Genomic DNA, 27,649 nt, shown 5'->3' with positions numbered 1-27,649 from the left:
CTTGAAGGTACAATATCCTACAGATTAGATCACCATGTGCACAGCTCTGCAGAGCTCCTATATGAAGGTCACGATGGGCTAGGGACGCTCGGTACACAGAGTGGAGCTGTGACAGAAGGGAAGGCTGGAGGGTGTTTATTTGCCCCCTCTCTGCTGATCAGGGCCGCTGTGAGGGCAGATAGCAAGCCTGTAGCCTATGCATGGCAGAGTGGACATCAGCAGGTACTCGAAGCCCGCAAAGACACTTCTTTGTCTTAAACGTTTTGCTTCCTCTTTGGCAGAGCTGTAGCAGCCGGTCCAATCCTATTGTCCTACCTTGTCTGGGTGACGGGCTGTAATTCAATCTAACCCTTTTACTCTGAAGTGCCAATAATATTGGAAAGCTAATGATATTGTCCAATCAAACACCCATGACGTTTCCCGTAGGGGGATTCATACTTTAAAATTCAAATTTGAGGTTTTGTGTGCAACTGTTCAATTTAGTATCAGGAGCTCCGTGCTCCTCACAGTGTTGAAACAGGGCTGCACTGTTCCTTTATCCCCGACAGTGAACACAGGGAGGATGTGATGTACAGTAATTAATGCAAGGTTACTATGGAGCCAGCTCATAAGGTGTCTCCTGGGAAGAGGGCAGGGAACAATTTTTACAGAGCATATGGAAGCAGGATGCAAATTGAGCTATTTCAGCAGATAGTGAAAGATTAAATTACAAATTTATGTAAATCCCCCGAGGAAATTACAATATAGCTATTTCAAGAAAGCAGCAACGTGCCTTAATATTAATAATTTAGGTACTAGTGGCAAAAGCAGAAAAATGTGCAGGGCATTATTATTTCACTCCTGGCAAGCTGTTATCTCTATGATGTATAGCAATGGCATTTTCTACTAAATGACTGCATTCAGTATGCGCACCGTTCTCCACGTTCACCACGATTCTACGTGTCGAGATCAGATTGCTCCTTTATTGCGTCGAAAATGTGCGAATTCAGTTGCTTTATCCCTACATTAAGGGGGATTCATTTTCTCACAAATGCGTCAAAAAGCACACTTTGAATAGTAGTAGTAATAACTACAGTGCTGATTTTAGATAGGGTTTCCTTCTGTGTAAAATATTATGAGAGGAAGGTCCGTTTTCTCCTCCGGTTCCCCCGGCGTGCGCGGGCGCTTTAAGACAGGACATTTAAAAACCTTAAGGCGTGTTTCCTGCTCCCATTGATCAGAAGCAGCCGCTCAGGCGCGCTCCCGCTGCGGCAGCGCGCAAGGAACCAGCAGGAGCGACATACATCTCGCGGTTTTGTCGCAATTTTGCAGCAGCGCCTCTTTCACTTTGTCTGTCACGGGACCCGGAGCGAATCGGAGCAAAAAGTCACAATACCGCCGCAAACGAGCGAGAGGACTGCGGAGCCTTAAAGCCGAGCCGCCGTGATTACTTTCGGCCGGGCGCTGGTATTGGCGTGCGGTGAACGAGCTCCGCGCACACCTCAGACGCACTGATCAAACCCGAATGTGTTTCTCCTGAAGGGCCGGAGGGGACAGAGCAGCAGAGCCCCCGGATTCAAATCTTTACACATTTTTTTCTTCCCCTAGAATCCCCTGGAAACAATATTGGAATTCGTACTGTACGTGGAGAATCTGACAATGGAGACCTGCAGGGCGGCTGGGACACAATGAATTGACAGTTGCACACGGAGATTTAAACTTAGGGGACTGTAAAAATGGGTTTATGACATTTAAGAGCAAAGTGTTGAACGGGGATGAATTTTACTGGCGCCACGGAAGAGCTGCCACATTCTAACAATAATAGAAATGACCAAAGACGCCTGTTCCGCGTCAAAAGATGCAGCCTTGATCTGATATTTCAATAGAGAAGGACAAAGGACCGGAAAGGAACATGCGAATAATTACAAACCCAAGGAAGCAAAGGTCGCAGAATTGTGTCCCAAGCTTTTAAAGACGTTTCCCGGAGACGTCGCCCCGGCGTTGTCGCGTATATTTCCCGAACATCACCAGACCATGGTGCCTGCGCTGGCGGTGGCGGAGTTATCGCCCAGCTGTAACGCCGGAGAGGTGCGCCCGGCAGCGCTGGACTCCGAGTAGGGATAAAGACAGCGATCGGACTCTGACCCCCGCCTGCTTCATTGTTTTCCCCAAACTTTAATTTAAATACTTTAAGGAGCCAACATGTCGGCGGTAATGGTGGCCAGGAAGGCGCCTCGGAGGTGGGAGAAGCTTCCCGGGAAGAACACTTTCTGCTGTGACGGGAGAGTGATGATGGCCAGGCAGAAAGGTGTATTCTATCTCACCCTGTTTCTCATCGTGGGGACCTGCTCTCTCTTCTTCGCCTTCGAGTGAGTATGACCCGCCTCTTCCCACGCGTTCCCGCAGACGGGGTCCCCCTTTGCCTGCCTCGGCACCTTTGTGTCAGATTTCGGGGCGTAACCTCGGCCCCGAGCCTCATTCCTGACGCGGAGGGGAGTCCGTCGATGGCCATCTTTCGCCTCGCCTCGCCTCGGTCCGGTGTCCACGCTAAGGGTTTGCTTTGGGCGACGCTGAGCAGGTGACCGAGCGGAGTTAAAATCCGGCTGGCGGAGACGGCCATCGAGACACCTTGCGTCTCATAATTCCCAGCTGCACGCACCGCACTGTGGGTCACACCTGAGCGGAGACGTGACGTCAACACCGGACAGGTCTGCCGCTGGCGCCTTCAAAAGCGTGCACGAAGCCTCGCCAACACAGTGGCTGTGTGTGGTGAATTGGCCAAAGTGCTGGTTGCACCATATTCCGAAGGGTCAGAAGGTGCAAAGACCGCTATATACAGTATAGACTTGTTACAGCCGGGCCTGTGATTCTGAGCTGTTGGGAGGTGTCCCTTTCCACTCGGCATGAAACTAAAGATTTAATGCCAAACGCGGGGGGGTGTTCAGGCGGTGTTGTTCGCTGGCTGTCTGAAGGCGCTACTGTAGCAGGCTAGCCTTGTTGGACCTGGGCCCGGGCCTGAGCTGAGCTGGCGTCTGTGGCCCAGAGCAGAAACCGCACGAGGTGGCGGTGGGGGGCTGGCCCCTGTGCTCTGTTCTCTCCCGCGGTGGGCTTGAGTGTGAAACTGCCCGGGGTGTTGGCGTTTGTGCTGGTTGTCCTGGAAGCCGCCCGCTGCCCAGGGGTGTGTTTCTGCTCGCCCGGCCGGGGGTGACCGCGGGGGGGGGTGACAGTGGGGGTGACTGCGGAGGGGAGGGGTGCTGTAAGCAGGACGCTCAGCTTTGCCAGAAGCTCCTTTGACGGCTGCTCTTCTGGGGCTCTTCTGGGGCTCGTGCTGCATCTGGTCACCCCCTCGCACCCAGCGCAGCCGGCAGTCGGGGTGCTTCTGCCGCTCGGAGAGGGGGGCCGCAGACTGGAGCTAGAGGCCTCCCCAGCGCTGGGAGATCAGAGAGCTGGGGTGCCGAGAGGGAGGGGGCCTGAAGGGGGGGTTTAATGGCGGCTGTGTGGTGCAGTGGTTAGGGTTGTGGGTTCGAATCCCTTGAGCAAGGGGCTTCACCCGAAGTGCCCCAGTGAAATACCCCGGTGTGTCAATGGGTGCAAGTATAATGTAATAATGTTGCTTTATTAGTCATATACAATTTCTTGCATTAGGAATTCGTGTTTTCGCATACCCCAGCTTTTCTCCATGGAGACACAGACACAGAGACAGGGAGAGAAGCTGGGGGTCAGAGCGCAGGGTCTGCCATTGTACGGCGACCCTGGAGCAGCTGGGGTTAAGGGCCTTTCTAGGGACCCAACGGAGTAGGATTCCTCTGCCGGCTGCGGGATTTGAACCAGCAACCTTCCAGCCACAGAGCCACTGCTCCACCCCAGTGTGAGATGTTCAGGGTAAAGGCATCGGGCAGGAGGCTGATGATTGAAACTCCTACAGTGGCCTGCAAAGCTGTTCACCTCCTTCATGAACTCGAACAAAATGCTGGTTCTTGTGTAAATCCAGGTGTACACTCACAATTTCTTGATATTTGTCAATCACAGAGACTTGTATGTCTGGCGATATTATATGTATGTCTAAAATGTGTCAGAATAGTTGCATATGTTTCTAAAAATGTGATGTTCCCAATAATTCCTTTCCTGGCAATCACTATTTTGTGAAACCATTACTAAGCTTTGATAAACCCAGGGATGAGCTTCCTGTGGTTTTAATAGGCTCTTATGCTTCGCTAGTGGGATGTTTGGCAGCAGCCCTGTCTGACCTGTGCCTGTGGTCTTCGGCTCATACCTCACAAACATGTCCTAGTAGAGACTGAGAGGACCACTCCGGCGCGCAGGTTTGATGCTCTCTTAACCATTTGGTCACTGAGCTTTTTGCAAGTTTTTCTGTTGTAGCAAAATCCGTTTGTGACCAAAGCCTGAGCACCTTGAGCGAAGGCCCCAGACTCTGACTAAAGCATCTCGCTGAGCTGTGCAGTCCTCAGTCCTCCCTCTTAGGGCACCTTCCTTCTGAGATGGGGGCAGATCTCGATGGACACCTGCGTCTTCCTTTCTCTGTGCGCTTTGAGTCTGCGCTCTTCGAAGGCATGCCTAGAGGGGGCAGCTGCTGGTGCTGGTGCTGGACTGTGTAAGTGACTGTTGTTGTGTGGGTGCTGCTGGGCTTTCTTCGGCTGGCCAGTCACGCCTGCAAGTGGGCAGCTCCCGTTCCTGGTGATTCATGTAGTCGTTGCCCCCGGAGGGTGGCGCGGTGGAGCTGGCTCGGGGGCGACAGCCCTTGGCGAGTTCTGCTCCGGGTCCCCGCGTCCCGTCGGAGTTGCCCTGGTCCGATTGCGCTGGCGCAGCTCCTCCGAGCCCTTCCGAGCGGCGAGGGCGGCAGGCAGCCACGATAAGGCCATTAATTCCCAGCCCTTTTCCTGTGGGAGTGCCAGTAAGAAGCCCTGATGAAAGCACGCTTCTCCTGCGGAATTGGATGCTAATTTCCGAACGGGCCCTTTAACGCCGAGCTCGTGAGGAGGACAGGCCAAGTAAGGGTTAGAGGTCTTCACGGGTCTGCTCATCTTACCCTCAGCCAGTTATCGCTCCTGTGGAGAGGATAGTATCCCAGTGTGCAATGGGAGACTCCCATTATAGAGCAATTTCAGCCTTTATGGGTTTTATTTATGTTTTTCTCTGTTCAGTGGCAGTAGGGTAATTTCACGGGATCCATACAGAAGGTTCTCGAAGAGTTTTATTAGCCTCAGGTGACTAATTCTGCTCATGGCTAGAATTGGTTTTCAGTTTTGCTTGTGCTTTCCATTAAGAGCACCCGTTCAGCTTGTGTGTTGTTTCTGTGTGCTGTGTGAATTTTGAGTGAACAATATAGAAAGCCCCAAGCCCCACAGCTATGGTGGTGTGGCATTGTAAGTAGTCGCTGTGTGATATAACAGTTGTAGCTGTCTTTAAAAGCCACTTACAGGAAGAAAATCACCACTCACACACACACCATATAATTTATTATCGTCATTACTTACTCCCTGGGGAAAAGTCCATATCTTTCTAGCGAGGTTATAAAATATTCTGACTGTAACATTTATTCAAAACGTTGATAATGAAATTTTAAAATGTGTGTTATTTTGCAGTTTTTTATTTCTTGCTTGCATATTTTGTTTTTATTTCTCTGAGCAGACTTCCTTGGGCTGTAATTATTTCTTTCATTGAGAACTGTTGTTTGTTTGTTTGTTGCCGTGGAAGTCCTTTATAGGGGGGTCAAATCCTGACATGAACATTTGTGTGAAGAAGGAGATGTAAAAAAGCTTGTTCGCCTGTTCTTATTTTACTTTAAAGAAGCTCAAGTTTGATTTCAAATTGGGAACATCAGCCCTGGTACATATTCCCATCAGCTGTGGAATGGAAGGACATTGGTTTTACCCAGCGAGAATGGTGCGTGTGGCTGGAACGTGGCATTCCCAGAATGCTTCTGTGCTGTGAACATGCGTCTGAGGGTCTGCTTTTTGGCATGGTGCTGCCTGTGTCCTGTATCACAAAGGGCTGTACTTGTGGGTTATGAGCCGATTAAATAACTGCTGAATATCGGTACTGCAGCTGCTTGAAAACATTCCTCCTGTCCAGGATGGCTAGATAGATCGAGATAGAGTGGTGCTTCCGGCGATGGTCGAATCCTGTGTTTGTCACATGAAGATCTGTCCACGTGGTCTATTAACTTACCAGTTGTAGCTGTCTATTGAGGATTAGATCTAGGCACAGAAGGCAAAGTGCATGGCAAATGCTATTGAAGTCTCCAGAATTTAGCGCTAGTCAGGATTGCTTGCCTGTCTTAAGTTCTGCTCACCCAGAGGCCCCCATAGCAACATCACCTAGAGGAGGGCACCCACTTCACCCACCACCCCCTCCTGGGGGATGTGTGGCGGCCATTGCGCTCCCCATTCTACTACAGAACAGCAGAGAAGCAAGGACCTACTTCGCCAGTTGGATTTGTTTGCGTTTAGGCAGGACAGCAGGGTTAACATCCTGCTCTTACCGAGAGGGACAGTGGATCAGGACTCAAGGAGTCTTGCGGATGGCGAAGGCTGGCACCTCCTGCATCACAGTCTGTTCACCGGCTGGTCCACCGGCACCACGTACCCCACCAGTTGGGTTGTGCTTAGTCTCTAGTCCACCGAAGTGCCTCGCACAAGTCTGCTAGAGCTCTCTAGAGGAATGAGGCCAATTACAGGTTTGTTTTTTGCGAGCTTTGTTGCTTTATGTGCAGGAGGAGCAGATGGGCCTGGAAGTAATTGCGAGGCTGTGACACGTTGCAGTGCCTGGTTCTGCTGGGATATATGGCTCCTCTCCCTGTAAACGTGGGTGTACAGGCAGCTCCTGCAGCCTCGCTGCCTCAGCTGGTCTGAAAAACAAGCCTGGAACGAAAGCTCAATCAGCGAGCATGTTTTTTTGTGACAGCTTGTAGCTAATCGGTTTATAGAGATCAGGAGTGTTAAATCACATTGCGATCCCTTTTTATGCATCTCTAATTGAGTTGATTTTCATTACCCATGAAATTCCAATTGGCAAATGCTCTTGGAATAGATAGATTGACAGAGAATGGGAATTTGTCTTGCGTTGAGCTTGTGAACTGGGCGGGAGGGGGTTGAGCTGGAGGACAGGGGAGTGGGAAAAGCAGCGCTGACTCTAACGAAAACGAGAGTGGCCGTCCTCGGCATCTACAGTAAAGGAGTGGAAGGCTGGGATTTCTTTTAATTTAGCCGATGGCAGATAACTGCTGCTGACAGGGAACTCACTCCATTTTTACAAAAAGCTCGCATCTGGCCTTTGTTTTTGAAGTGTTTCCCCATCGTCTGTCTCTCGGGCGGTCTAACCCCTTTTGTGTTGTGGGTCCCTAACGCAAGAGATCTTGGATTGTTTGAAAGCCACAGGGGTGGAAAAGAAGAGAAATGCTTTTCTTTTTAAATAAAATTAATTTTGGAAATTGAGCTATCGTGTATCTGCAGGGTTAAAGAAAAGTGAAACAGACTGTCTGTGAGCGAGAAGCTGTACAGTGGTCCTGTTTTGTTTTTGCGTTAAGAGGGCCGCTTCTGCTGCGGCTCAATGGGACTGTTGCCCCCCGAGTGCCAAGCCAGGTACTGGACAGGTTTGATTTGTCTTTTCCTGGGGTGTCCTTTAGACTCCCAAGATCATTTGGAATTGGTCTGAAAGCTCAGTTGAGAAGACTGTGACATCGTGCACGATCAGCGTGATTTCTTCATGTTGGCAAAACCATTTCTTAAAAATACCTATTCCTCTTCCCTTTGGATAAGTGTGATGTTCACCAGCAGACAAGATGCAGGCCGCCCCCAGTGTGTCCGGTGGGAGAGACAACCCAGTAGCACTCCTGCTTGGGATGAGGCACAGTCCGCAGGTAGCTGCTGGTCCTGCTGCTCCCATGATACAGTATGTACCTGTTCAGGTGTGCAGGAAGCCTAGGTTTTCCCACCAGTGCTGACAATCATTAGAGGACTCTCTAATGATCATTAGAGGCCCCATTGAGGGCTCACCCCTCTGTCAGTGCTGGGCCATAACTGTGTGATGTCGCTTTCATGGCAGTGATGGTCTTTCATCACTCAGAATGTGCTGATGGCAATCTCCTGATCCCCGCTGAAAGGAACGGGCCAGCTGTGTCCCAGGATTCATCCCGGGGCGGGAGGCTGTGCTGATCTGAGCCGGGGAATGACAGGGCAGCGTCTGCCCTGCTCTATTAGATTAAGGGCAGTGGGGTAAAGGAGAGCCACAGGTGGGCTGTCTGTGGGTAGTGAAGGAAGAGAAGACAGCCTGACACAATTAAAAAGAACCAGCCCTGCGGCGCCCACCTCTGCACAGACTGCCGCTGCTGTGAGTCAGCCAGAAAAACACTTTGACATTGGCATGAATTTAGATTCACATAGATCTCCAGCACATAGCTTATTGTTAAATGACACTTTTGATTTGGGTACTCTGTAAAGGGAGAACAATAGAAAATGCATGCTTCACTTTTTAATTGTTTTTTCTGAAGGTATATGTATTGCACCCCATCTTTATTGCTAGCCATCTGAGCAGCTACCTAATTCATGTCCCCTGGTCTGCGTCTCTGGCAACCCACAGTTAATTGAATGAATCTTCCCATCACCATTCTGCTTTCCTGGATGAGCAGCAGAGGTGCTGGAATTAAAATGTGGTATCTTGGTCTCATTGCTCTGAAGGGCGATTCCTGCAGTGTCTCTGCGAGGTCCAGTACAGCTATCTTAGGCTCAGATAAAGTGTCTCTTTAGGCCTGGTTCTTCCAAGTTTGTAGAAAAGCAGTAATGGATTGTAATGGCACAGCAGTCCCTTAATTGAGTTGGAGAAAAAAAAACTTCTGTTGGCTGTTGTTCTCGTGTATCCTTGGCAGGGATCTCATGCCTCCAGAAATGTTTCAGACCACAGCTGACAGGAATTTCTCCAAGTGGAAAACTAAGAAATCTTGTTCTGCTCAGTGTCTGTGGGTGGAGGACTGTGGGTTTGGTTTTCTAGTCCTTGGGCTTTGTGTGTTTTTCCTGACTGTTACAAGGGGATTGTTACAATGCAAGAGAACCACAGGGATGTCAGACAATGCCAAAGACTTTCTGCCAGGAGAGCAGCTGTTAAGAATGGGATCTTATTCATTCATAAACTACATTCCAGCAAAGCCTTGCAGGAGACCCACCTTGGCTTCATGTCTAAATAAACACATTCTCAGGATTTTATGGTCCATGTGATACATAAATCATGTTTGGAATAGTCTTGTAAAAATAAAATAAACTGCCTCAGCCTTTTCTCAGATGAGTGGCGATCGAAGGTCATCAGGGAGCAAGCTGTAGTGAGAAGATGTGTGGGGCTGGACGATGCCCATTCCTTTTTCTCGCTGTGGTTTGTGTCGCAGAACGATAGAGAAGAACAGACCTGGCAGCGTGGCTGGGATTGTGGATTACAGTTGCAGAACCACAAGAACACGAGTCAGAATGAGTTGACTACGTTGCACCAGTTCATGTGCATGTTAATGTAAATCTAGCTGCAGGTGAGCAGGCCAAACCCCACAGTTTATAATCTTTACAAAAACCATTGCTGGACAGCTTTGCCTCTGGAAGGTTGTTTTTCCAGTAGTATATATTGACAGAGCAGTGCTTAACCTCAGCCTCATGATCTGGGTCTTTCACTGGCTTTTACAATTTCTAGAAAAGTGATCCCAAAGGAAGATTCTTGAGATTTAGTGGAACGGGACTCATCTCCTGGTGACATTTTGAGCTGAAGGTGTGTCTCCTCCCCCTCCCTATCAGCTGCGCCATTCATCTGTAAAAAAACCAAAGACAAGCTGACAAGCGATGATGGTTTTGATGCGTTTTTAAATGTCAGATTGACTAGCAAATGTAACATTAGAAGGAAGTGTCAAACTCTCACCTTCTTTCATGGACACTGGCAGCTGGGTTGAAGGAAATGTGAAATGGGGAGATTTGTATATTGAGGTCTTACAAATATTTTGTGGTCAAAGCCCATGTCACAGTTTTGTGATCTGATGTGCTCGGTGGCGTTTCTCTGGTGCTTAATCACTTGCACCTGTCAACAGCTTTTCTTGTTCAGAGGGATTTGAACTGTAGCTGGACGAGTCTATGTGCGAAACGCTGGGGGTTTTAGGGGCAAGGATCTAGAGGAAATGGAAAAGGCACATGTGTGCGCCAGGGTCCACTGGCTTGGCTGGGATTTTCCTCCGTGCCAGGAAACTTGGCGTGGTCTTGTCACCAGGCAAGAAGCCCCTTGCAATGTAAAGGTTGGAGGGGGTGGGGGTACTCTTTTGGTCAGGTTGAGTAAGACACAAACTGTAGAGAAGGGCTGTTTGGTATAAGAACACCCTTAGTGGCTCAGATCGAGCACCTGTCTGCTCTAGCTATATAACCGTGGCTGTCCATCACTTTGTCCTGTGAACAGAGTCTGCACGGCTCTACCTGAGTCTTTCCTGAAAGCCATTGCAGGCTACAAAATACCTGGGTCCATTGTCAAAAGGACTTCTAGGCTGCTACTCCAAAAAAATAGTATAGTTCAAGCAATATACTGTAGGTACTCAAAAACAGCAATGGTGAATATAAAAGGAGAAAATCAGTTTGGAGAAGAGAGAACAGGTGTATATTCCCAGGATAAAAGATTCTTACACTGACAGGCTAACGTTTTAGTCTTGAATCTAAATCTGGTTACCCAGCCATGTGGCTGAAGCTGATAACTTCTTTTAAGTAACAGCTGGACAAGATCCTTAAATAATTAGCCTCCTGTAGTCCACCGTGCCTTCAATGTTGTGCATATCTTTAGCAATGGAGACATTGAGACATTCTAGTAAAATCCTCATTAATTGTCTCTGAACATAGTGAAATTCAAGTTGATAATTGTTTGAAGTTCAAAGGGTTTGCAGTAGTATGAGTAGTCCTTATCACAGGTGATTCTATCAGTGCAGCTATACCCAAAGCCTGGTGTGCTCACAGATTTCTACATTCTTTGCATGTATTTTGCCTATTGTTATACCTTTCTCTTTTTTTTACCTCACCAGATAATCTCTCTGGAACTGCTAAACCCAACCATCCTGTAGTTATCTGTGTTTTCAGCATTGCTCTTGTACAAGAACAGTTATTGAATCAACTGTGGTCTTGAAAAAGGCGACGGCCACCTTCTTACAGAGCAAAGAGTGCTGCTGTCCTGGGCCCAGATTCCCTGCCTCTCCCGAGAGAGTCCGTATGTGTCCACTTCTTCCAAATCCCAAAATGTGGATTTTTTTAACCCAGCGGAGTACATCTAACTTATTTCGTGTACAAGTACACGGGCCTCTTCAGTAATAACTAACATTCAGCAGGTCTCGCCAGACAGGAGCCGATGAGAACAAGAAGCGATGTAGTGAGATGGGGGAGAGAGCTGAAGGAGTTTCTGTGTGTCTGTAAGGGGCTGGGTGTGAAGGCCTCGGCGCTCCCCCTGTGCTGGTCTGCACTCTCCAGGTTATTGAGCATGTGGCGCAGCCATCCTTCGCTCCCGGGGCCGGCCACGGGCCCGTCTGCTTGTTGGTCTCCTGCTGCGCCTGTCTCGTCCTCGCTGTCCCTGCCAGACGGCGCTCAGGAGGGCACACGCCTCCCCACGTGACTTCCAGAGCGTCCCGGTGGCCCGATTCTGTCTTCTCCCACCCAGACAGATGAGACCCCTTGTTAGGCTGCAAACCTGCTGCAGGCTGAAGCCAGAACCTGCTCTGCATGTGATCACTCCTCTCCATCAGCGGCCACCGCCTCCACAGGGCTCTGGTGGAAAAGAAGGAAGAAGCGCCGCAGAGGCAGAAACCAGCAGCTCGTCTGTAGTGAAGCCAAAGCCACCCTGAGACCAGAGACTCCAGCTGAGGCAAAGCACCAGCCTTTGTTTGTTTGCGGCTTTTCCTTGGGAATATGGAATGAAAAATGGGGGAAAAAAACAGAAATCCAATAGAAAATGCATAATAGGAGCAGATCCTCCTAAAGAATAATAAATTAAGGAAACATTCAGACTAGAAGTACCCTTTAAATAGGATTATAAAACCTCAGAGAGAAATATCTTGGAAGATAAGGTGTTACAGGAGGGCCTTGATCCAATTGACCGCAAACAGGTTTACCCAATGCAGTATCTTATTAACCTTGCACTCTCACTCTCTGTGAAAGTGAGCGGCCCTTGGTTGCTGATGCCGGCCTTAATTATTCATGCACTGATGTGTGCCTTGAAAGCTTTGTTTAAAAAAATATGAAAATTTTAATTTTTTAATTTGGAAGCCTTGAGCAACATTCGTTTCAGAAATAGAAAAGTAGATGAGTTCGATATCCAAATCTCCTTACCATATGAAAAAATATTTTTTTACTGGAAATTCCAGTGAAATATAAAGACAAGTAGAAGCTGTTTTGAAGGCTTCCAAGCAAGCCCCTGCCCAATTACTTTAACAATGTGAATATCCACAGTGAAACCTACCCAGTCGGAGATTATTGGCTAAATAGGATTTGATGTAGCACTGAAACTGCGGGATGTTTTGTCAAGCAGTCGATGACCTGGTGTGCACAGAAAAAACTATTACTGCAAACTGTGAAGTGTGCATTTGCAGTAGGTTTGGGTATAATGAAAACCTGTCGAGTTTAAAATTAGTTGATGTAGTGATTTCCACAATAATGATAGATAATAATTTTGCAGTCAGACAACAATTGTTGTTCACACAAACCCCCCCATTTCCCCATATGTTAAATTCAATGGCACTAAAATGACATCAGGTGTGGAGTTTGTTTTCTAAAGAGTCCTTGCACAGAAGTGGTTTTAGAGGCCACGTTTCTCCATGACCCACTGTGGGTAGCAACATTATCCCAGCATCTGGTGAGGCGCAACAGAAACAGCTTGGGGTGTTTGTGAAAGCACACCACAGTCCGTGCAGTGGTGTCTGAGACGGAGGAGTGGGAACGAAATGGTGTGGTGGCCAGGCGGCCATCTTGGTCTACACAGGAACAATAGATCTTTCTAGAAAATGGCGGAAGGGGTTTGCTGATAAACTGAGACCAGCCATATTGAAGAGCCCTTGTTCGGGCTGGAATCAGCTTTGTTCCAAACCAGCTCTGACACAAGCCCGAAAATTTCAGAAAGGAGGGTGCTTAGATACGCTTTGTGCTTTTTTTCTTTACATGTTTTTGTTTTATGGAGTGATGTAGTCCTGCACTGTACTTGAAAAGGGGCTTGGCCAACACACGAGTGGTCTGAGGATGAGGCTGCAGTGTTGCTGACAGCTGACCAAGACGAGCCGGACACTCCTCAGAGATCACTGGATATGCTGATAGACTGCCATTTGTGTCAGACTTGACTTCGCCTTCAGCTCTCTTGGAAATTAAGGAGGAAAATGAGCTGACACCCTCCTGCCTGTTTCTTAATGGGTGAATGGTTTTATGGATTCTTGCACAATTCTGGTGCTTTCTTGAGAAACAGGTATGGCTGGAGGAAGCGGTGCTGTGTCACCTGTCCTGTCTGCCCGGTAAACCAGGATCCCATTTTCTTGTTGCTGGAAAGGCAGCTCTCAGTATAACGAGCACTGCTTTTTCCAATAGAATAGATTCTTGACATATTTCCAAAGGCGTGCGCTTGGCGCTTGTTCAAGACAAAAGGGGTTCATATTTCCTGAAGAAATACGATGCTGTTTTTTTAGGTGTCAAGCACATGAGATTTCAAGGCAGGTGTTCTGAAACCAGTTCTGAGCCACGTTTTGAGTTTTAAGCTTAATGTTACAGCATAATATTAACAATCTCAAAGTAATTCCTTGAATTGGCAAATCTAGGATTCTAAAGTGCTTTATATATTGGAGAGGAGTCGGACCCACTTCATCAGCTACTGAGGTATGGGTGACTCACAGTAACGTGGAGTCTGTTTTAAGGAGCAACTGCTCTCCACTGCCAGTGTACCCACATGCTGCTGGAGGTCTTAGTCCCTGCATTCTCCACCCTTTCTGGGAAGTGCTGTCAGAGTATCAGAGCACTGTGCAGCTGGACTCATCTGCAGTGTCAGAGTACTTCCAGGAACCATCTTCATATACCGTCCTTTTACCATGAGATGATTCAGATTTCTTTAAGCCTGGTAATATGATTTCTTGCTGTAACTGTGTAATTGACTTGCAGAAATAGGAGGCCTGTCACAGTGTTGCAGGGAATACGGCTGCTTCCCAGGAATCTGTATTCCCTGCATCCCTGTGGTGGTGACTGCTGTCTCTGTTGTGGGACGAGCCGGGAGTCTGGGGACAGGTTATCGCTGGCAGTTTGTCAGCAGGGATGTGTGGGCTCTGTCCTGCCGGGTCTTTTGGCCTGTCTGTCCAGTCAGCTCTGAATGATGAGCCAGTGCACTGCCTTCTGGACCAACACCACTGTGTCTGCTTGCTTGTAGCTGTGCGCAAAGTTACTCAAGCAGAAACTCAGAGGTGTCATCTTGTTTTTGTTATTTTTAATGCTAAACATTCTTCAGCCTGTTCATTTGAAGATGGATGAGAGTGTAGAATGCCTCGAGTTATTAATTTATCAATTTAAGAAGCTTTTTCTGAAAAAAAATAGAAAGCTGAGTGGGTGCCTTCTTTAATTCAGATGCCAAATTGGAGCTTTTTTGCAGAGGTTTTATTTTTTAGTGTGTTAAAATTGACAGCTTTTGCAAACCCTTTTTGTTTAAAAAGACATTTCTTAATTCCTCATAGGGCAGTGATGGATTAGGCTCATATTTTATAGCATGGCTGTGCTCCGTGCTGAGAATAGAGCAGGAAAGGTATGTCCTGGAGGGGAAAGTCTGTGCAGAATTGGACCTGAAACAAACCAACCAGCAGCTTAAAAAAGGAGCCTCTTGGCTCCTGGTTCCCGAATCAGTGTCTCCTACCTTTTAGAGTATCAGCTCAGTGTAATTGCCCAGAGTGCACCAGCACGACAGCCGGCAGTCTGGCGCTTGCTGGGCAGCGGAGGGTCTGTCCTTGCTCAGCCCAGAGGGAGCACAGGCCTGCCATCTGTCTGCAGTGTCCTGCTAGGGGATCACCCGCCTGGATGAGTGTGCACAGCTAGGAGCTCAGCCGCCCATGGAGCCACAGCGCGCTGGACCACGATCGGTCACTGCTGTCGGTACCTGTCGCTGTTCTCTTCTAGGAGAAAAGGTGTGTGGTCCCACTGTCGTGTGCTGTTTCTTTTTGCTTCGTGACAGTTAATTGTTGCAGCAAATTAAGTCATAGCAGTCATTTGAGTTGATCATGGGTTTTTTTCTCCATGAAGTAACTTTTGAAAGTCTACTTGTCTTTGTCTTTCTAGCATTGACGGGTCTATAAGATGCCCTTCTCATAAGGTCCTCTTTTGACTGACCTCAGTCTCTCTCCTTCTCCCTGCGCTGTGTCTCACAGGTGCCCCTACCTGGCCGTCCACCTGTCCCCGGCCATCCCCGTGTTCGCCGTGGTGCTGTTCCTGTTCGTCATGGCTATGCTGCTGCGCACCAGCTTCAGCGACCCCGGGGTGCTGCCGCGGGCCCTGCCTGCCGAGGCCACCTTCATCGAGATGGAGATTGGTAGGCGCCGCGCCCCTCCTGCGTGTGGACCGCACGATGTGCGGATGCGTGGTCACGCTGGGAGACCTGTGTCCGGATATAGCGGCTCCAGCGGTGCAGAGTGCGAACAGTTTAGCGTCAGGTGGCGCAGGGCTGTTGCTCCTGTGGGCTACTGCTGCAGGTGGTTCTCTGTGTTGCTGGTACAGAGCAAGAGTGCGGACCTCTACTTTATCTGTAACGTTCCAGTTTAGTTTTCTGAGTTCTGTCTATGTTTTGTTGGTAACTCACAGTAGGGGGTGGCTACGTGACTGGTGGGCTGAGGGTTCGAGTCCCTGCTACTGTACGCTGTGCAAGGTGCTGTACCCCTGTACCCCCCAGTCCTCCCAGCTGTATAAGTGGGGATCAGTGTTGCTGGGGGATGATCCCTGTGTTTGATGTGAGGAGTCACATGCTCTTCTGTCCGTTTCATGCTACAGAACTCTTCCGTACTCTTCACTCTGGTGTGACCCCTGCTGGCAGGTGGTGTCCTCTGATAGGCTGACAGGCGGCGCACGCGTGTGTGAGGAGCCACACGTCTGGCCGGTCAACATGGGGGGCCTTGAGCCGTCCCCCTCCTCTCTCGCTGGGGTAGATGTCACTGAGACCCAGGGCTGGTGAAGGTGCTCTGCCAGTTCCACGTGGGTCTTTGTTTTTTCACTGGGGATTTGGACAGGCCTACCCTCTGTTTAGCCCATATATAAATGACCCAAATGAACCCTTCTGTGCATTAACACATATCACATGGCTAATAGTAGAAGTAAGAAGCAATGGATGTAAATCACTTCCCTCATTTGGCTGTGTGGCAACAGCTGGCATAGGTCTGAGCTCATCTTTGCAAGACATTCAGCACAGCTTCTGCTTTCTTGCTCCGAGCTCTGTGGGGTGCACACCGAGGGAGAGAGAGTAGATACTGCAGACAGTGATGTGAATATCGTATTTCCCCCAGGGACTGAGGTATTTTTATAACCGGCTTTTCTAAATTTGTTGTCTTTGCTGTTAAATGCAAGTAATATTTTCCTTAGCAATTTTAATTCTAGTGAATGTTAGGCACTCTGCACAGCTGAATCACAGCTTTGAGCTGATGCTTCAGTAACCAAAAAAAGAAACTGAAGCCGTTGTGGGGTTGTCCTATGTGTAATCAGTCACGCATTAGTACTTAGTAATTTACTTGAACTTAGTAATTAGTAATTTTTACCTTCAGATCTAAGTAGGGAATCTGTAACTCATTACAATGTGTGTTTGCTTTCACAGTGCAGTTATTAATATATTTTTCAATGCTGTCCAAGAGTAGCACACAGATATTAAATAGTACCTTTTACAGATGTGGATATGCTGTGCATTACTGTGCTCAGCCAGGAAGTACAGAGAGTAGTGGTAAAAAAATCTGTGTGTCCTGCAGAAGTCCTGCAGAATATTAAGACAAATAAAATCCAACGCTTCCCAGTGTTTTAACCACACACTGCACAGCTGTTTGAGGGTACGAAGTCTACAATGGCTTCACCTCCACCTTTCATGACTTCAGAGTCATTTTTGGGAGGGGAAGCGAACATTTTCAAAGAGTTTTCAAAGTATGAAACATGTTTAAAGAGAGCGTGTTTCTGTGCGCGGAGCAGCACTTGTTTGATCCAGTGTCGCGGAGTGCGTATGTCAGCAGAGTGGCTGTGGGCTGCTGTTGCCCAGGGAGGGGGCAGGCATGGTCTCTATCGGTCAGCTATCGGACAGTTGCTATAGCGATCCCTGCGGAGGCCAGGGTTGAAAGTCCAGACTCCTCTCCCAGTGCAGAGGACAGTGCAAGAAAGAGGGGGAGTGTTTAATCAGGGCAAAGTGATTACACAGTATTGTACTGTATTTGTCCAAGATATTCCATCACACTAAACAAATCTAGATTGAGTTCCAGATCTCAGTGTCTTATTCACACATAGTGTTTTTATTGAAAATGTTCCCCCTCAGGTTCATAATTCATTCTCAAACAGGGGTGCTGGGCAAGACCGCCTTTATCTAAGCTTGTCTAAACACAGCAGTTAAGAATGTGTGGCACCACACGCAGGTGTGTTGTGATAACATTTGTTGGAAATGCACGTTAAGTGTCAGCACAGACTCTGCAGCATGTTTTTCTTCCGAGAATTATTACAACAGCACAAGGCAGCACTCTGAAATGGGTGCAGCCGGAGAGGTAACATTCCAACCATTGTCAAAGTTCACAGTGACTGACAGATGTGCGGTAGTCTCTCAGTAAACTTTAGATTTGCTGTAGTGTCTTAATTAAACTAAAAAATGAAAGATGTTCTCTCCTCAAAAGGGCATTAAGAATAACTGTGACACGTTCTGGAAGGTGTGAGGTTATAGAAATATTTTTTTTCCTGTTGTAATTATCTTGTTGTCATTTTCCTGTTTGTATGGCAGAGCAGTCTTGGAAAGCCTGCAGGTCCCTCACACCTTCTTTCCCGCAGTTGTGACCCAGCCAGATTCTTTCTATCTCAGCTGTTCCACTGCTGGCTTGTAAATGACTCAGTGATCTGCTGCCATTCAGCAATAACCAGTTTGGGTGCCCGATCTCGAGCAGCAGCCTGCTTATCTCAGCGGGGTCTGAAAAGGCCTCCATCTGGATAAAAAAATTGCTCTAGCTGAAGCCTTAGCTCCTGTGCTTTGGATGCAGCTCACTGCAGACCCAGCTGTCCCTGGTGAGGCTGGGAGACATGGCTGCGAGCCTCCAGATAAGATCTGTTGTGTTGTTTCTCACAGAGGCGGCCAATGGGAACGTCCCGGCAGGACAGCGCCCGCCCCCTCGGATCAGGAACGTTCAGATCAACAACCAGATCGTGAAGCTCAAGTACTGCTACACCTGCAAGATCTTCCGCCCCCCTCGCGCCTCGCACTGCGGCATCTGCGACAACTGCGTGGGTGAGTCAGGCCGGCCGGTCCGGTCCGGTCCAGCCCGGCTACAGCAGGTGGGCTCGGCCCTTCCCTGAGTCACCCTCTTGCCAAATTTTCGTTTGGGATTACAAAAAAAAAATAAACATCCAATTTCAACAAACCAAACCTGCCAAGGTTAATTCCACGTTGGGAAAAACAGCACGGAGAAACGCGGCGTTTCAGCTCTTGAGCCTTCATTCAGGAGACAAACCCTCAGGGCCGCAGTTTCGATCTGAAGTAACAAGGCTACCTCAGATCAGAGCTCTCTGACACACGTAGGGTAACTTCCAGCCTCTGTGCCAGTGAAGGCGTCTGTGTGCCAGGCTCTGCCCCTGTGAATGAGACTGAAAGCTGAAAGGAGTGACCTGACCACTTTAAACACCAGAGCACTTCAAGATGTTATTGTTTCATATGGGCAATTGCCAAGAACAATAGCCTCACCAGTATCTTTGTTGCCCTTTCGGTTGCCTTTCTGAATTTGATTCCAGTCGAGAAAGAAATATATATATTTTTTATTTGCAATCTACGTTTGACGGAGTTCCAGCCTAAGAAAGAAATGCTGAGATCGAGACCTGGTTATGAGAACGACCAGGCCTGGCCAGCCCATAGTTTAACTTTAGGGTGTTTTTTCCATGATCTGTAGAAAATGATCTGGATATGCAAACAGTCTCAGAGAAGGGTTTATGCACCTGCTACAGCCAGCGACGGCTGAGAGGAGCAGGTGTTTCCACAGGAGTGGGAACAACAGGACAGAGCTTGCCTGCAGCACGTGGTAATTGGTACATGAATGTGGGCGTACACAAGCACACGGAGGAGCCCTGCGCACCTGCGGCAGATCTGCAGCAAACTCATTTCCTCTCTGCTGCTCTCCAGGCCTGCTGGCCTTCGTGCGGGAGGTAAACGTCCCGAGAGTGGTGAACTGCAGCTCTCTCTCTTCATCGGGCCTTCCCCAGCTGAAGCTTTTGTCTTTCTGTTCTTCTTCCTTTTTTCCAATTTCACCTGAGTAGAAAGGAAAAACGGAACAGCCCAGTGTGCCCGCGGCGATTCCGGTTTCCCCCTGAACCTGTAGTGCTAGCCTGGTGCTACACAGAAAAAGAAAAACTGCCGAGGTGTCCGGTAGATGTCACCAGTAGAAAGATTGTAAGAAGCTGGACACACACTTTCTCTAGGCCAAAATATTTTTCAACTAATTATGAATAATTCCAACTCATCAGTGTTTCAACATACAAAATATGATTAATTCCATGTCAAACATTGACCAACTGTTTCAAATTTGGATAAAACAATAATTATGTTTTTGAACAAATGTGGGTTTATATTTTACTTATTTTATATGCAAGTCCTGATAGGATTTTAAAAATATAACTATGGCCAGATGGATTAATTTATTTCATGATTGTTTCTGTAAAGAAAGGACTTTGTGCCAGCCATGAAGGAACACTAGTTTCTGAGTTCCTTGTCCAACTGAAGGCGTGTGTCCTGCTGAAATGTTGATGAGTTGAGAAACAGTTTTGCAGAAGAGAGTGGGTCCAGCTTCTTTTCTACCCAGCTGTTGTGGGTAGTGAGGAGAGAGGAGACTTGGGAGGCAGTGACAGCACAGAGCCTCACCCAGGTGCTTGGAGTCCTGGATCCATTCCAGGCACCAGGGAAGAGGAATATACATAGATTTTGAGAGAGTAACATTCAGAGTTAGGGCTTCCCAGCCCCAGACTACATTCCCAGAGTAAATACAGAACTGTTTTTTTATTTGTAATGATGAGTGCTGTGTATGTGCGTGTGTGTGCGTGCATGCGAGTTCTGCATGTGCGTGTGTGTGCGTGCATGTGAGTTCTGCGTGTGTGTGCATGCATGGTAGTTTTGTGTGTGCCTGTGTGCACACGCGTGTGTGCATGCATGCGAGTTTTGTGTGTGCCTGTGTGTGCACACGCGTGTGCATGCATATGAGTTCTGCATGTGCATGTGTGCGCATGCATGTGAGTTGTGTGTGTGTGTGCGTGCAGGTGAGTTCTGCATCTGAGTTGTGAGCGTGCGCATGCATGTGAGTTCTGCGTGTGCGTGCGTGCAGTGGTAACACCCACTGTGTTCTGCTGACCAGTCTGCCATCTCCTTTGCCCCGCAGAGCGCTTTGATCACCACTGTCCCTGGGTGGGGAACTGCGTGGGCAAGAGGAACTACCGCTACTTCTACCTGTTCACCCTGTCCTTGTCCCTGCTCACCATCTACATCTTCACCTTTGACATCGTCCACGTCGTCCTCCGTGAGTGTCCCGGGACTGCAGCGCGTGGGGCGTGGGGTGATAGCATCAGTATTTTTGGTGCTGGAGGGAAATAAATATATATATATAACCACAAATGGGTTTGTGCATCCTGTCTACAGATTTAATTTTTTCCTCATATGCAGTATCTACAGTATTAATGTGTATATGATTAGTGTCTAACCGGACATGGTATGGCATCTGAATATTTCCTGATGTCAGCTGACTAACAGCGCTGTAGCGTTGTTAACATGTACATGTTTATACTTAAAACTGTGGATGGAAATTCTGTTGCATTAAATAGTTTTGTTTGCTTCTTCCTTTCTCTCATCTGTTTGGCATACAAATTAATGCTAATCTAAGAGGCATATTTTGCATGTATTCAGCACTTGCTTTAGGAAAGAGCCTCTTTTTTGGTTATAGAATATGGATTTCAGTCTCTGAAAGTGATCTTTGTCCACCCTAATTAAAAAAGGGCTCCTTGCAATGCAAGGAGGCTGAGGACTGTATTTTTAGTTTGGTTAATTAGCTCAGAGCCTGCAATCTTAATTTAGACAAGATTGTTCCCAGTGCTTTTGCCAAGTGCCTGATCTGCATATATCAGTGAGCAATCTGCAGCCGCAGCTTTGAGAGCTGGAGTGGGCAGAGAGATGGATAAGTGTGTGTGCGTGTGTGTGTCTGGCCTTGCGTCACTCACTGCGGATGTCTTGCTGTTTGGTTGCTGTTTTTGTTTCAGGCTCGGTGGATTCTGGGTTCGTGAACACACTCAAAGAAACTCCGGGGACATATCCTTTAAGCTGGGCTTTGATATTTAATCCAACAACGTAACAGCAGTATAACTTAGTGAATACATTTCGTTTTAGACAGCCTGTAAGAGCACTCCTCTCAAGCAAGCACTTGTGTGATGGGAGAGAACGCGCAGGGCTCTTTTCACGGTGCAGCGGGTCTGAGCCTGTGCAGAGACGGTCGAGGCCAGGTCCCCTGCTTTGTGCTGGGTGCCTGCTGGTCCATAATACCATCTGGAAGAACTGGTAGGCCACAGAGGCTGTACGCGCAGAGCTGTATATAGAGAAATCTGAGGCCGGAGATGGTTTGGTACATTTCAGCCACCAGTCCTGGTGCGGAGATGCTCGTCATGCTCGTTGTCTCTTTAACTCAGCCCACTGTCCTGGAGGTGCTGGTGTGCTTCTTCACGCTGTGGTCTGTGGTCGGGCTGACGGGCTTCCACACCTACCTGATCTCTCTCAATCAGACCACCAACGAGGATGTGAGTACTCTGTATCTGGCTTTTCCCCGGGTCTCCCTCTGTTCGGTGCTCAATGCCTACTGAACCCGTCTCTGTGCCTCCCTGTGGTGATACCAGCCGCTGTGGAGCCCAGGACAAGACAGTGGCAGAATATGCCTGGCAGAGCTCTGACATGCTGGGCATGTGCACGTGAGCACTGCCGGATCAGGCTAACAGAATATCGCATCTAATGTAGTGAAAGTTACCATGGAAAGGTTTGGAAATTTCTAGCAATCTTCTTTTCAAGCGCAAACTGTGAACCAGGCAAAGATTCAACTCCTTGCACGTCACAGTCCTTTAAATATACACAGGGGGGAGTAAGCAGGCGGTGCTGTGCCAAACCAGATGTCACCTTGCCTGGCATGAGGTATGGTTAGAAACCAAGCGAATCTGTGGGCTTCAGCTGAGTGTTTCTCGGCGCCTCTCTCCTCCTCTGTGGCATGAATCCCAGCCTGACCTTGTGTAGCAGAGGCCTGTGCATTCAAGGGGAATTTTACAGCAGTGGATATTATTCATGTCTGAAGCCTGGCGTGCTGGGCTTGAACCACAGAAGCTCTAGAAATGTGCAGCACAGAATCGCCCTTTGCCCTGCTGGTTTATTTTCCCCTCTGTTTCTTGGTGCCCTGTTTGAAAAATGATTAGCTATGAGAAGCAAATATTTGACGAAAATTGGAAACTTTCTGCCTGTGTTTACTCATCTCTAATTACTGTATTATGAGAAGAATCAATACCTGCCTTTGTTGTACGGCAGCCAAACATTAATGTGGAAGATAAACAGAGGAGTAAAAGGGCACCTTCAAACTTAACATGTGGTCATTCTCTAATACATTTCATTCCAAGCAGTGCTCTGCAATAGCCCTACAGCCCACAGTCACTGCAGTACTGTCTCCTGTCTTCCTGCCTCACATGTTCATAGCAGTGTATGTGGATTAGTCCTGTAGATAATCTCAAATCTTAATTTCAAACAGCATGTACTCATGCACATGGTCTCAGGGCTATCATTCTGGTGTCAAGCAGTGCGACTTAGAGTACGAGTGCTTAAAACTCTCGTGTTGAAATAAGATCTGAACACAGGGAAAGAAGTCCCTCAGTGTCACAAACACAAAGTACAGTGCACGTCTGGGTTTGGTGGTCTTATAAAAATAATAATTGCTGACACTTATATAGCGCTTTTCTGGACACTCCACTCAAAACGCTTTACAGGTAATGGGGAGTCCCCTCCACCACCAGTGTGCAGCCCCACCTGGATAATGCGACAGCAGCCATAGTGCACCAGAACTTCAGAGAGGGGGGTTATTAGGAGGCCATGATTGGTAAGGGCCAATGGGAAATTTGGGCCAGGACGCCGGGGTTACACCCCTACTCTATTCGAGAAATGCCATGGAACTTTTAATGACCACAGAGAGTCAGGACCTCGGTTTTACGTCTCATCCAAAGGACGGCGCCTGTTTACAGTATAGTGTCCCCATCACTATACTGGGGCATTAGGACCCACATTTACCGCAGGGTGAGCGCCCCCTGCTGGCCCCACTGACACTTCTTCCAGCAGCAACCTTAGTTTTTCCCAGGAGTCTCCCATCCAGGTACTGACCAGGCTCACACCTGCTCGGGTTCAGTGGGCTGTCAGTGGTGAGTTGCTGGCGGTCTTGTCTTGGTCTTGCCAGACTGCTGATGGGGGGGGTGTTCTGTTTTGTGCAGATTAAAGGCTCCTGGTCGGGGAAGAACCGAGTGCAGAACCCCTACAGCCACAGGAACATCATCAAGAACTGCTGTGAGGTGCTGTGTGGGCCTGTCTACCCCAGGTGAGGGCTGTCTTGAGCTCCGGTCTGGCTTTTCAGTTCTCTCTCTGCCATTCGTATGACAGATTCTTCATGGTGAAATGTAGGAAAACTAGAAATGCTTATGAGTATTCTCTTTCACTTTGAAAAGTGGTTATTAAGGATTACGTGTATTGTTGGAGACCAGTGTGTGGCTATGCCGCCTAGTATACTATTCCTATTGAGCTCTCTGGAAACATGCTGCACACTGTTTGTTATTATCAGACTGGCTAGTATTATTACTGTGTGCAGGACGAGCGCTTGGGCTTGCTGAGCTGTTGTCAGTCTGATCTGAAGTGACTGGGGGCTTTAGTCGGGGGAGTGGGGGCAGGGGGTCGTCGAGGAGGAGTGACGTTGTGTGTCCGTTCTCTGCAGTGTTCTGGACAGGAGGGGGCTGATGGTGGAGACGCCCACCCCCCCCATTTCAACCACCGCCACCAAGAACAGTGACCCAGACCCTCAAAACACGGTAAAATACTTTCAAACTCTTCTCTGTTGGTAGGTCCGTTCCTTTTCTTGTTTTGACCAAGTTCCTGGAGTGCATTCATGGACTGCAAAATAGAAAAAAGAATCTGTGTAGAAGGTGATGCCTCTGCAGCTGCTTAATCCATTGCGTTGCTCGGCTCCATAACATTGCAGGAAGCTGAGAATACAGAGGAGCAGACAGTCCTGGTTAGGGTGAATACCTGATGGAGCGCGTTTAGCTGAGATTGCAGCAGGGTGAAGCTGGTCATTGTCCATCTTGATATGAAGGAGGGCGGGAGGGCAGAATAGTCATGAGTGGGGGGAAAAAAGGGAGTTTGCAGTGGGTGTGGTAATGACACAAGTTCTCCGTTGGTGGTGTTGTAACTACTTTCTACTGTGTATGACTGAAGTGTGCAAGCAGAGTATGGGACAGATTTACTACAACAGGCTCTCAATGTCCTCCTGTCACACTGCAGAAAACCACAGCACCCCTGATCCCAAACGAGCACACCCCGGATGACACGAAGCCCAGCATAGCATCCTCGCCGGAGAAGAGCTCCCCGAAGGAGCCCCCTCCTCCGTCGCTGGGAGACACAGGGGAGACCACCCCAGTGAAGGAGAAGGCCTTTTAACTCCGGCCTCCGGGACCTTCCAGGAAGGTCTCCCCTTGCAGTATTCAGCTCCGAAACGCCATGCTCTTCTGAAGTCGGAAAAAAACGTCAATATAAAAACTTGCGTTCAAAAAACCAACACATAACAAAGGTATCTGTGTTCTGCAGTTTGGCCGGTGACCACCCCCCTCCTGAGGAACTCCACGAGCCTGTTCGTATCCTCGTGCCCTTTTGGCAAAACTCCAAACTGAACCGCTGTGAGGAATCTTTTGTTCTCACTGTTGCTGTGGTGCAGTAGAGCACAGACCCGTCTTTCACGCCAAACTGGGAGCACTGGGATGTGTACCTGATGTGAACTGCCCTCAATCCTTTAGACATCAGCTGGGGAAACGAGAACAAGACCCTAAAGCCTTCATATCCTGTACGAGAGCCGACTGCGTACCACTAGCTGAGGGCTGGTTCTGAAGTATCGATTGCCACTGTTAGCGTTTTTATTTCAATTTTTAATTACAGCCGTTATGCTTCACGGCCATTCCTTCCAGGCCCATCGATCGTGAACATATTCCTCTGAAATATTACTCCTGCAGGACTCGCAGGTGAACCGTTTCAGCGTACGACACAAAATGGAACAGCACAAAGACCTGCCGCGTCCGAGAAGGTACATGGTGATGGATCGGGGGTGGGGCACCCTCAGAAATCATCCCCGCCTGTAAGCAGCAAAGGGGGGGGGGGTGTGGCTGTGTCTCAGTGATAACAACTCCAGGTTGCGTTTTTAAACATTTTTGTCAAAGGGAAGCTTGTTTTAAGAGAATCCCTGAGGAGAAAATATAGCAGACTTCCTGTGGCTGGTAATACCAACAACACCTGCCCCCCAACAAGAGATGTTTAAATTGGACCTAATTTGATTGACTGAGTTCATTATGATGGAAAAATGCCCTGGTATTTAAGACAGATGGGTCTTTCCTCTCAGCCTGGTAGTGTATTGCATATTAAACCCACTTTCTGTTCCTGGAGATTGGTTATTTCTTCTGTATTGCACACGTGTGCCGGTGGGGCTGTCAGGGAGGATGGAGTTATCAGATCCCCTTTGCTCTGGACGTGCAGGAGGGACCAGCAGGGCTCTTCATACCCTCACATGCTTCAATCCAGCCCCACACCTGGCTGTGCAGGTGACTGTGTAAATCCCAACATTGCTTTGTTTGAAGGGAAAATTTGGTTTCTGTAGACCTTAGAGTTTAGTAACTGTGCCTTATTTAAAAGCTGCACTATCACATGCAATTGAGGCCATCTGTGAAGAAGCTTAATGACTTCTTGGTAGTTTGGAAATTCCCTACAAGATTAAAAAAATATATAATCTGAGACATTGAATAGAATAATTTGACCAGGGCATTATATAAAATAGTTAACTTTTTTAAAAATAAAAGCCATCGTTTGTGAAATAGAAAAGTTCATAATGTAGTGAAATCCCTTGAAATGAAGAGATTTGAGTTTGATTGCATGCTGCTGTGTCTCGATGTCTGGGTGTTAATGTGGGGTGCCTTGTTCCAGCGCAAGGCACTCATTTCATTCTGAGGGGCATTTCGCCTTTTTTCCTCACTTCCTCCGCCTTATTTGTGCAGAGATCTGTGCCTGGAGAATCTGTTCAGAAGAAACGTTTGTGTGGCTCAAGGCCCCTGCTGTCCATGAAGCTCAGCTTCAGCCCTGTTTTCTGCTGCAGGACTGGGGCTGTTTTATAGTCAAAAGGAACTGTGCAAGGAAACCAGTTGTTTTCACACCTTTTGAAATTTCACGCCCAAGTGAGTAAGGGTGGGCTAGGCGGCCATCGGAGACGTGGTTAATAATGGCAACGGGATGAAAATTCAGGAAACGTGATCGTCCAGATCTGGAAAGTCTTCGGTGAGTGTTGTGCCACGGTGCCAGTGTCTGTAGGATGCAGTAATGTGATAGCGGGAAATGTCTTTGCTCATCTATGAATTGGCTTCATTACTCTGCTCTCCTCCCCACTGAGAGCTGATGTGTGGTGAGCGTTCTGGCGCACTATGGCTGCCGTCGCATCATCCAGGTGGGGCTGCACACTGGTGGTGGTGGAGGGGATCCCCATTACCTGTAAAGCGCTTTGAGTGGTGTGTCCAGAAAAGCGCTATATAAGTGTAAGCAATTATTCTTATTATTATAATTATCATCTGTTTAAAAAAGTGTTTCTGATTCTTGAGTAGGCTACTGCAACTGTTGTAGCATCGTAGACCACATTGGCAGCGGGCTATGATATTTAAATTCCCTTTAAAAAAAGATTAGCTTAAGAGGCCAGCAGCCCAAGAGCGCTAAACTGTTTATTTTCTCCCAACGACTTGTTGTTCTCATCAAGCCCATAAGTTCTAGATTAGTTTAGCCTTGTGAACATTGTAGTTACAGTGAAGGAATTGCACTGCTGGCGCTCGGGGTGTGAGCGAAACGAGCAGTACGTAGCGTAGATACTGACCTAGTGTGTCGTTGTCCTTGTGACTCAGCTGTTCTCACTTGGCCTGTGGCGAGAGTGTCCTCTGTCCTGAGGAGACAGAGGTGAGCTGTGTGGTAGAAGTAGCCGTGTTTCTGTAAGTCACATCCTTGCAGAATAATTAATTTCCGGACAGAGATCCATTTTTCATTGTCCCGTGTTGGCGGGTGTGTCTGGTTCCCATGGGAAAGGCAGGGGTTGTAAAATGAATGAACCTGCAGGGCGGTTGTTCTGCAGAGTGGGGTTCTTCGGGCAGGAGTA

The 27,649-nt window shown here is 48.2% G+C and overlaps 1 protein-coding gene across 2 annotated transcripts; it reads left to right on the top strand.

Annotated features, from left to right (window-relative positions):
• The first annotated feature begins 1,105 nt into the window (after positions 1-1,105).
• Positions 1,106-27,617, top strand: zdhhc9 (zinc finger DHHC-type palmitoyltransferase 9). 2 transcript variants are annotated; one of them, XM_006633023.3, is made up of 9 exons: positions 1,106-2,348; positions 15,371-15,531; positions 18,292-18,450; positions 20,582-20,719; positions 21,453-21,501; positions 21,881-21,983; positions 23,700-23,803; positions 24,194-24,287; positions 24,760-27,617. In XM_006633023.3, the coding sequence occupies exons 1-9, from the start codon at positions 2,182-2,184 to the stop codon at positions 24,913-24,915; spliced, it is 1,131 nt and encodes a 376-aa protein (XP_006633086.1). In that variant the 5' UTR covers positions 1,106-2,181; the 3' UTR covers positions 24,916-27,617. The 2 variants fall into 2 exon arrangements, with proteins under 2 accessions (XP_006633086.1, XP_069049895.1); XM_069193794.1 differs by lacking the exon at positions 1,106-2,348 and adding an exon at positions 14,921-15,130.
• Positions 27,618-27,649: the final 32 nt, after the last annotated feature.

The sequence above is a fragment of the Lepisosteus oculatus genome, chromosome 8 (genome assembly GCF_040954835.1).
Source record: "Lepisosteus oculatus isolate fLepOcu1 chromosome 8, fLepOcu1.hap2, whole genome shotgun sequence".
NCBI lineage: Eukaryota > Metazoa > Chordata > Actinopteri > Semionotiformes > Lepisosteidae > Lepisosteus > Lepisosteus oculatus.
This window is presented reverse-complemented; position numbering and strand designations above follow the sequence as displayed.